The following is an 11,096-nucleotide window of genomic DNA, read 5'->3' as shown; positions in this document are numbered from 1 at the left end:
GCAGGTTAATTAAATGTCAAGACCAATGACACGTGACAAGGAAAAAAATGTTGTTAATGTTACACTCACGGAACCGCCATGAAAATCTATCTGCCCACGGCCAAATCCAAGACCCAGGCATCCATGGATTTTGCTTTCTGCAACGTTACATTACATTGCCGTTTTCTACAGTTTCACATAAATAGAAGATACTATAATACTGTACATACTCTTTTGGTGCTTTATTCCTTAATTTGAGGATACTGGGCTTGAAATTCATCTATGGGAGTTATACATCTGTGCTCTCTTCTTGTTCACTGTTGAGTACTATTCCATCCTAGGCAATTTGTTTATCTGTTCTTCTATCAATGAAAGATAGGATTTCTGTTACTCTCTCAATGGAATGGAAGTAGTTAATGGCTGTTACAAATACAATGTTTACCAGAAAGCCCAATGACCAAAGTTCAGAAGATAGAAAAAAAACTCTGATAAAAATATGGAAAGGACTCAGTTCCATAAGAAGACAAACAAATCGATGCTGACGACATGAACACAGCATCCAACAAAGCTTGGGTCAGAAGATGTGTAATTCTACTCCTGTCTTTCACCACAATCTGTTCCCATCTGGCTAGTTAAAAGTGTTGCCCCACGCATGTTGAGGATCCCAACCCATGTGTTAAACTGTCTCCCGCTCTAGACTATCACACACACAAGCTGTGAGGAATCCAGTAATTTGGAAACTTTGGGACATAGAGTTTACAACAAGCACAAGGTTATGCTGTTCCTTAGATGTCAGACAAGCCTCACTGTCACTGATGTGACCGTGATGTGCAAGCATGATACCCATTTTATACATGAGTGGTTGTGTTTACAAGAAAGTTCAGACAACGTAGTCGTTGATTCATCTTTATTTTTCGTTTTGAAAATTCTTTCATTTAGGATTTTCCTACGGTCGTAAGAGCACATCATGTAGATCTATCCTGTTGAGTTTTTACCTGCACTAAATAATACTGTTAACTACAGACACGATGTTACAGAATTTATTTATCTTGAAAACCTGAATGTTTATACGTGTTGAACAGCACCTCCCTATGCGTTTCTCCCCAAGCCTCTGGCAACTTCCATTATACTTCCATGTTTCTACAAGTCTGACTAATTTAGATGCCTCATGGAGGCGGAACATTGCAGCCTTTGAATCTACCCTGTATTTAAGCACTGAATGTGTGTCTGGCCCCAGAAAATCACCACGAGGCTACAGAAGAAAAAGATACCTTCCTAATTACTGGGGACATGGAGATAATTCTATGATAAAGAAACAATTATGTATTCTTCCCTAAAACACAGTGATGATTCTAAGTAACTCTGTGAGTCCAAGAGGTAAAATCCCATACTCGATGAATGTGAAATTCCTGTGGTCACTTTAATGGTAATAGTAGTTGTGTGAGATTTACATCATAAATCAATTCATGATGCCTATTATTAACCTTTAGTGAGGAGGGATGATTACCTAAATTTTTTGGTGAGATTACAAGGATGCCAGCAGGTGACTGTCCTCAGAGATGGGATGAGTTTGGCCTTGGGGCTCAGTTTACTCAGTAAGGTTTGTGAACTCACTTCTCTTAAGCAAGAAATAATACTCTTGTTCCACTTGTGCAAATATCCTTAGGAGAAAGAACCTATGTACTCTTATTAGCTCATAGACACTTAAAATATCCAGGATTCACCCATGAAACTGAGTCATAAAAGCATAATCGTGTCCCTGAAGATGGTTGAACTGAATTATTGCAATGTCTGATCCCCAAAACCATTGACTCAAAACCATTGCTCTGACTTCTACGTCAAGAACGCATGAACTAGCTCCTGACAGACCTGTCTTCCCAGAGATCACAGCTATAATCTCTATACTAAATGCAAAAACAAAACAAAACAAAACAAAAAAAACCAAACCCAACACATTAAGTAGTGAAGGATCTGGAGAGTGAACACAACAAGGCGGGTTCAGGATGAGAGTCAACATGTGGAAGGAGGGACCATCAAAGGGTGAGGTTTCCCAGGTTTCAAAACTTCTAATCTGAGAGTACCAGGGGCAGCTAAAGCTCGGGTAGGATTGGAGGGTAGAGCCCAAAATATCCAAAATGCATGTAAAGGAAGGTGAACATGACAGAATGAAAAGAAAGGGCTTGAATGGGATCTCTGTAAACACTGCATATGAGTGCTGCCCAGATCTGTGTCTGATGTCAGAACCACACACATCCAGAGCAAACACAAAATGCCCAGTTAAAGAGAAAACATGGGGAAAAGACTGGCAGCTGAGCCGTTACCTAGTAGCCCGAGCTCTTGATTTGAGTCCAAACACGTTAATTCCCTGAGAAAACAAAAACATCAACACTCTTTCGATGAATATAAGAGACACCAGAATCCTCACTCTACCATTCACAATGTCCAAGATAGAATCCCGAATTACTCAGTCTACCTACAGTCAGGAGGACGTGAGCCACTGCCAAGAATAAAAGAAACAAAAATATCAACAGAAATCAACCCCAACTTGGTTAAAACCATCTTGGTTTTAAAGATGGATGGTTTAAAGATGGTTGGTTTGAAACCATCCATCTTGGTTTTAAAGTCCTTGGTTTTAAAGGACTTTAAAGCAACTGTTATCTTTATGCCTAATGATGTAACGAAAAATATGTTCATAACAAAAACAAGGTTGGTAAGTCTAAATGTAATGAACTAAATGTGAACTCTAGAATCAAGCTATACAACTTCTATACTGAAAATGCCTAAAAACTAAATAGAGCACAAGGGGGAGACAGTCAATAATTTGAAAACATATCAGCAGAAATTATCCAATTTTCAGATCAGAGAGAAAAAACTGTAAAGGAAGTCTTACAAAACAATCTCAAAAAGTCTAATTTGGAGTCACCAGAGAGAAGGAGAGAGAAAAAGGTGGAAGCATCATTTGAATAAATTAGAAAATACTCAAAATGTTTTGAAAGACAAACAATTTACAGATTCAGGAAGCTCAGGAGAACTCACGTAGGATAAATATAAAGAAAAACATGTCTAGGCACATCATAAACAAAATGCTAAAAGCCAAATGTAGAAGGAAAATCTTGAAAGCAGCCTGAGAAAAATGATACATGAGATCCAAAGGAACATCAATTCAAATGACTGTCACATGCTTGTGAAAAAAAGGAGACATGGGGATTGATGTATTTAAAGGGCTAAAATAAAATAAAAATCAACATAAATCTGGAACCTGTGAAAATACCTGTCAAAAATCAAAATGAAATAACAGTTTCAGATGGACCTTAAGGAAAAAGTTAAAGCTAAGAGAACCCATCATCTAAAGACCTACACTACAAAAAAAAATACTAAAATAATATCTTTAGTCTGAAGGGTAATGATGCCTAATGAAAACACAAGTCCCCAGAAAGAGACAAAGAACATGAGAAATAGTCAATATTGAGCTAAGCAAAGAAGACTACTTTTTTCTCTTGATTTCTTTAAAATATATGTTGGGTTTAAAGCAAATAATTATGCTACTGGGGGCTACATCATACACATAGTTGTAATACAACACCCAGAGCATAAAGAATGATGGAGTGCTGGCAAATAGATATATGGAGTAGCAAAGTTTCTCCATTTTATGGGAAGTGATGAGATTAACTCTCATTAGACCATAAGCTCAACACATATATTAGAATTTCTAGATCCTTCACTAAAAAATGCAAAAGAGGAATATAAGAAAGACCAAAGATAAAAGAATATTCTAATTTTTTAATGTTTCTTTATTTGAGAGAGAGAGAGAGAGAGAGAGCAGGGGAGGGGCAGAGAGAGAGGGAGACACAGATTCCGAAGCAGGCTCCAGGCTTTGAGCTGTCAGCACAGCTCACCGAGCTCGAACTCACGAACTGTGAGATCATGACCTGAGCCAAAGTTGGATGCTCAACCGACTGAGCCACCCAGGCACCTCAAAAGAATATTCTAAAAGAAAATAAAATAATTGAGTAACCCAAAAAAGACAGAAGTGTAGCAACAGATGGCACAAACAGAATTGGAAGATGCAAACCCAAGCATATCAATAATTACACTAAATGTTAATGGACAAAACATTCCAATTAATACCAGAGATTATCAAAATGGATTTAAAAAAAAAAGCAAGACCCAATTATATGATGTTTAAAAGAGAGGCACTTTATTTTCTTAATTAATTAATTTTTTTATTTGGGATTAGTTGACACACAATGAGAAGCACTTTATTTTAAGTTTTTAATTTTTTTAATGTTTGTTTTATTTTTTGAGAGAGAGAGAGAGAGAGAGCATGAGCAGGGGAGGGGCAGAGAGAGAGGGAGACACAGAATCTGAAGCAGGCTCCGGGCTCCGAGCTGTCAGCACAGAGCCCGACATGGTGCTCAAACTCACACACCGTGAGATCATGACCTGAGCTGAAGTAAGACACCTAACTGACTGAGGCACCCAGGCGCCCCGAGAAGCACTTTAAATATAAAGCCACACATTGGTTAAACTGATGAGGAAAAATACATCACTTAAATACTAAACAATTTTTAATGTAATTAAGTTTTAACATTAAAGCTATGTTTATTTCAGCTTAACTGGACTTCAAGATACAGAGCATTACCAGATGTGACGAGGTAATTTGCCTATTGATCAAAGATTTGATTAATCAGGAAAACAATTGTTTTTAAAGGCTTCTAGTACCAGAGAGCTTCAAAATACAGGAAAACCGAGTTAAATAAAGGGATAAAAAAAATCCAAAATATTGGCTGTTGGTGTTTTAAAACTTTCAGCATCATTTTCAAACAATAGTTTGAGGAGATTATTCTGTTCTCTTATAGCTTCCCTTGGGGCCATTAGCAAATCTAGTTTTGTTTGAATACTTTGTATTTTACAGGAAATCTGATTGATTTACAGATCTTTTCTTGGTCCTTTGTAATCTGCAGTTTTCTCATGATTCTTCAAGGTGTGAATTTATTTTTGTTTATCCTGTTTAGAATTGTTCTCTGCATGTGATGCCTGAATACCTTTCATCAATTAAAAACTTTTCCATCCATTTTTTTTTCTATTTTAGATATGGCCTCTTCTCTCCTCTTCCTATTCTGTACTTTAGGGAACATGATGAATTGCAGTTGACAACAATTACAACATTCATAACAATAACACCGATTTAGTGCTCACTGTACAGAAGGTGATTTCGGGTGAATTAATGCATGCGATGTTCACAGCCACTCCATGCGATAGACACTGGTTTCCCCCCAATTCACACAGGAACACACCAAGACACAACACATCCTCTGTAATCAAAAGTTGCCAGGAATCAGAACCAACACCTGTAGGCGGGCATTTATTTTGTAAGCGGGAAGAGAAGAAGAAAAGACCGGAAGTCAAGAATTGAAAAGTAGTGTGGGACCACTTCCACTATCATGAACACCATCTGCTTCAGGCTGAAACGAAATGACTGATTGCAAAAATAAGTCATCTGGACTTAAGATCCCCAAGTAGAAGTTTCTACCACAACTACGTAAAAAGGATGCCATCCGTCCTACCATTTCTCACCATCTCCTAAGCGCCATGGATCCATAAGAATCTGCAGAAGGTTTCCTAGCTCTACCTTTTTGCTTGAACAATGACACAATTATATAAAGATATGACACAAGTTCTCTACTCCGGGGACGCTGGTGTCCAGATCCATTTTCGCTGCGTCGAGCTCCCGGATGTGACTTGAAGAAAGAACTGAAGTCTGAGGGTTAAAAAAAATGGCGGAGGGCATAATTATTCATCCCACAAGGAAGGGAGGAATCATCTGAGAGCTGCTTCCATGAAGTCTGTAACAGTGTGTTGGTGGTTGGTAACAAGTGGCCCCTTGCTGCTCACCAAGCCGTAGAGAGGATGTCATCTTCTTTGTCACACCCACAAAAAGGGAAAGTCCCACAGCAGGGCTGCAGCCACGGTTTCCAAATGGTGTTGAACACAGAGAACTGCTGTGGGACAGGTGTGAGAGTCCGGCGATGCTCTTTTATGGCCGCCTCGATTTTCTTGACCACTGAGCCAAATAAGGCTTCATTGTCAGGGCTAAGAGGCCGGGCCTCAGAAGGGTCTCTTGAGATGTCAAAGAGCAGTGGAGGATCATGGTAGGTGACATCTCCAGAACATGAACATATTCCACTTCCATAGCAGGCATCAGCTCCGTCCGGGGAGAATTTGGGAGTCACGTAATGGACCTTCCACACCGTTGCACCTGGAAAACAGAGTTCTGTTGAAAGTGCCATAGTTGTTATCATTTTAGGACTCGTTCCATGGAAACCTATTTCTCAAATGCTTTCGCCAACAATCAATCATCCTGTGCACAGAGTTACTTAGCAATTGTAGCGTTTCCTCAACTGTGAGAACAACACATAACTTTGCTGCAAGGTTGAAAACTTTTTACCTTATCACAAGGGCATGTGGAAATAATAGTTATTACCTGGATGGCTGCTATAATTCCAGAAGTTGTGAGTCTGATCACTACTTTGCTCTGACTTGCCATAGGCAAAATGGAAAGTTTCCTTTTCTTTTTTCTTGTCTTGTCTTGTCTTGTCTTGTCTGGTCTGGTCTTGTCTTGTCTGGTCTTGTCTTGTCTTGTCTTGTCTTTCCTTTCCTCTTGTCTTTTCTTTTCTTTTCTTTTCTTTTATTCTTGTCTTTTTTTACTTAAAAATTTTGTTTAACATTTATTCAGTTTTGAGAGTGAGAGAGACAGAGCATGAGCAGGGGATGAGCAGAGAGAGAGGGAGACACAGAATCTGAAGCAGGATCCAGTATCTGAGCTATCAGCACAGAGCCTGATGCGGGGCTTGAACTCATGGACCACGAGATCATGACCTGAGCGGAAGTTGGATGCTTAATTGACTGAACAACCCAGGTACCTCTCTTTTCTTGTCTTGTCTTGTCTTGTCTTGTCTTGTCTTGTCTTGTGTTGTCTGGTCTTGTCTTTCCTCTTGTCTTGTCTTGTCTTTTCTTTTCTTTTATTCTTGTCTTTTTTTATTTAAAAAATTTGTTTAACATTTATTCAGTTTTGAGAGTGAGAGAAACAGAGCGTGAGCAGGGGAGGAACAGAGAGAGAGGGAGACACAGAATCCGAAGCAGGATCCAGTATCTGAGCTATCAGCACAGAGCCTGATGCGGGGCTTGAACTCATGGACCACAAGATCATGACCTGAGAGGAAGTTGGATGCTTAATTGACTGAACAACCCAGGTACCTCTCTTTTCTTTTCTTTTCTTTTCTTTTCTTTTCTTTTCTTTTCTTTTCTCTTTTCTTATCTTTTCTCTTCTCTTCTCTTCTCTTTTCTCTTCTTTTCTTTTCTTTTCTCTTTTCTTTTCTCTTTTCTTTTCTTTTCTCTTTTCTTTTCTTTTCTTTTCTTTCTCCTCTTTTTATTTGAGAAAGAGCGAGAACATGAGTGGGGGGAGGGGTAGAGGGAGAGAGGAAATCTCAAACAGGCTCCATGCTCAGTGCAGAGCCTGATGTGGGGCTCGATCCCACAACCCAGAGATCATGACCTGTGCCAAAATCAAGAGCTGGACTCTCAACCAACTGTTCTGAAATTGACAAAGGTCATCTGGCAAGGTCAAACATTCTTTGTTCTATTCCTTCTCCATCTGTCTGTCTTTCTTTCTTTTATCTTTCATTCTTTCCTTTCTTTCTTCCTGTATCAGTGGTTGGCAGTTCTATTTCCAGAGATCGATTTTAGACAGAAAACATCATAAGCATTTCTCAGCGTCCGGTCAATGAAACTTTCATAGAAGTCTGTGAGTGAGGTTTTACAGAAAAGATATGCTTTCCTAATCAATCACCTGACTTTACCCTTCCCCCAGATGGTGTTGAACATTGTACCACCTCTGTGCTTCCAACTTCTGAAATCTTGATTATGAAAATATAAGTAAAATTCTATTTGTTTAACCCTCCATCATTAAGTTTAGGAAGTTTTGCTGTTGGCGGGGAGGGGCTGTTTTTCTTTCGTTACTCACCATTGAACATGTCCCTAAGTATAGAGAAGCTAGAAGAAAGAGGTTTTTGTCAGTTTGTTCTTGTTTTATGTGTGCGATTAGTCCACACTGACATGAAGAATGGATCACACCACAAGTGATAGGTCTCGTGGGAGAAAATTTTTATCTTTTCTGCAGATTAAGTTAATTCCCATCACGTAAGGATTCTGGAACTTTATCCAACTGCCTTTGATAGAGCTTTTCCTACAGATGTAAGGAAATGAGTATCTTTTGTTAATTTACATTTGTTTTCATGAATCATCTAGCATGAATGTAAGGCAGAGACAGTTCATTGGAGGGGGACAGGACAGTCGTGTGGCTTACACTGCAGAGCTTACTCCTTGTTGCTAATTACTTCACTGTCCTTAGTTGTGAGCATTCATATTCTCTCTCTGTCTCTGGCATATTCATGCACATGAGTTTACATACACCTGTAAAATCCTACCGCAGTACAATGGCCGCTTATAATTAACTTCCCCAAGGAAAAAGAACCTCAAACAGCTGGGTGCTGTTTGTACATGGTACAACTTCCCCCAAGAGGGAAAGGAAACGGGGCTGTGTTCTTATTGTGTCCCCACACTCCTGCCATCTCCATACTTACAGTCCTTCTGATGCCACCTGGCTGTGTGCAGGTAGACCCCACAGTAGTGGAAGAGGAACTCATGGTCCGAGTGGGATACCCTGCCTTCCAGCAAGGGCATTAGATTCCGGCCATCAATCACTCTTTGGAGAGAAGGAGAAATGCAGAATGCGGTGAGAGGGGCACGGTTTCGTCACACATCTTAAGACAAGAGGAAGAGAAGGGGAAGGGGAAGGGGGAGGACAAGGAGAAGAAGGAGAAGGAGAGGAAGGGAAGGAGGAGGGGGAGGACAAAGATGAAGAGAAAGACGAAGAAGAAGAAGGAGAAGGTGGAGGAGGAGAAGAAGGAGATGGAGAAGGAGAAGAAGAAGAAGAAGAAGAAGAAGAAGAAGAAAGGACTTTAAGCTTCACTACACATCTTCACCCATTATATACCAGTAACAACAACAACCACAAAAGAAAAAGGAAGAAATGTCACACAGTTTCCAAGACAGTGGGAGAGGTGAGTGGCTGGAGATACTATTCTGATACTTGGAAGACAGTAGGAATGAGCGTCATGGATTAGAAAATTGAGCTCTTGACACTCATTTGATTCAAGAGCATCCCCCCCTCAGATGAGCAGATACCAGTCCCCACACACGGAATTAAACCACTAGAGCATGGACCACGTCTCTTCATCTTAAAGCCCATAGATAAGTACAGCCTCATTCATACGTTGACACAAATGCACTTGTATTCAGTCATTCACCTAATAAATATCTGCTTAATGGTCTGGACGATGTGGTGGATATAAAAGTGAATGAGAGTCCACCCCACCCATGAGGACAGCCAAGCCTGTGTCTGCATACGTGTAGGAGAGACAAAGTAGAACGTGTCCTAATCGGGAAACATCCATCCACCCACCACCCACTAAGGGGAGAAAGATGTCTGCCCATCTTAACGGAATATTGAAAATTAAGTGATATACCACACATACACATAGAACATTTTGTAACACATCCAAGTGCCTGTCAAATATATCTGCCAAGGTTAGGCGCAAATACCGTTTCCATACCTGTCCTGGGGCAATATCCCTCCACCTACATAAGACAGTGTCGGATAAATGTCCATTAGGCTTGTTGGTTCGTCAATCACTTTCCCAGCCTCCAGGACCGTCGGCCACCGGAATATTCCTGGGACACGAATGCCCCCCTCCCATCCGCCCATTCCTTTGCCACCTAAAACCAAAGATGAAAGCCAAGGGTGAATTCAAGTCAATCATATTTCTCCACTCAGTTGGAAATTACGTCTAGATGGAATGTTTTCTGTCACTTGCCAAATTCTTGTTTCCAAGCAGTTGAAACTCCACTTGTGAAGCAAGTGCTGATCTAATACAGTGCTATTATTTTGTGATGACAATGATTGCCATGGAGTTTCAATACTATGAGAAAAGAGAACATTCTGTAAGCTTTAAGAGAAAAAAAAATGAGGTTCTCTGGGCTGGGTGAAAGGAAATTCTTCCAAAGTAGAACAAACATGAAACATTCATGGAACACCTTTTCCATGTATGTTACTCTGACGGTACAAATTACAAAGAAAACACAAGACAGTGTCTCTCTATGTAGAAGTGGGGAAAACATTAAATGGGAAAACATTTAGGGTCCAAGATACTGGTCTTGTCAGTGTTCAAAGCCCCCACCCCCACCCCCAGTCTACAGCACCATTCTTTATGGAAAACTTAACCAGCTCTCTGAACTGAATTTATGTTTGTTTTATATATGGATAAACAATGAACAAAAAAAGCAAACATAAACCCACCTTGACACATACATGGTCGTATTTAATGGCCGGCAACTGTGTAAGGCAGCTACAACAAAATTAATTGTCTGCCCAAGACACCCAAATTTGTGTGCCAAATGGACTCAGCCCCTCCTGGTGAGCCGGACACTGGTTCCGAAGGTAAAACTGCTCGACAACAATTCAGCCATGTCTCTTTCAGAGGTATCAGAAGGTACTTTTCAGAGTGATGGTCTTGTGCACACACAACCCCCCCCACACACACACACACAAGCAATGTGAATATAATTTAATAGTGACATCTTACTTGATGGCACATATAGAGTGACTTACTTTTACTACATAACTTTTTCCCTAGGATTGTCACCAATTTAGTCTATGCTAATTAACAGTATGCCTACAGCAAGTTAACATGACCTGCCAGAAAAGGTGGATACTTTTAGGAGGTCACTTGTTGTCAGTTACAATGTATAATGTATCTGTCCTATCTATCTTCTATCTAATATCTATCAATCAACCGACTGATCAATCTATTGATCTGTCAATGTATCATCTACCCATATATCTTGTCTATCTATCTATCTATCTATCTATCCATGCATCCAACCATCAATCCATCCAACCATCCATCCATCCATCCAACATCTATCTATCTATCTATCTATGCATCCAATCATCCATCCATCCATCCATCCATCCATCATATCTGTCTGTCTGTCTA

The 11,096-nt window shown here is 40.0% G+C and overlaps 1 protein-coding gene across 1 annotated transcript in view; it reads right to left on the bottom strand.

The window, feature by feature from the left end:
- Positions 1 to 4,287: 4,287 nt before the first annotated feature.
- ARSH (arylsulfatase family member H) overlaps positions 4,288 to 11,096 on the bottom strand; it is a 20,285-nt gene continuing 13,476 nt past the window's right edge. Inside the window, exons 8-10 of the mRNA XM_049643342.1 lie at positions 9,654 to 9,816; positions 8,622 to 8,743; positions 4,288 to 6,238 (exon numbers count right to left, since the gene is read on the bottom strand). Of these exons, the coding sequence (XP_049499299.1) occupies positions 5,871 to 6,238; positions 8,622 to 8,743; positions 9,654 to 9,816 (653 nt within the window). The 3' untranslated portion in view covers positions 4,288 to 5,870. The remainder of the gene's footprint in view (positions 6,239 to 8,621; positions 8,744 to 9,653; positions 9,817 to 11,096) is intronic.

Source organism: Panthera uncia, chromosome X (assembly GCF_023721935.1).
Source record: "Panthera uncia isolate 11264 chromosome X, Puncia_PCG_1.0, whole genome shotgun sequence".
NCBI classification, from domain to species: domain Eukaryota; kingdom Metazoa; phylum Chordata; class Mammalia; order Carnivora; family Felidae; genus Panthera; species Panthera uncia.
This window is presented reverse-complemented; position numbering and strand designations above follow the sequence as displayed.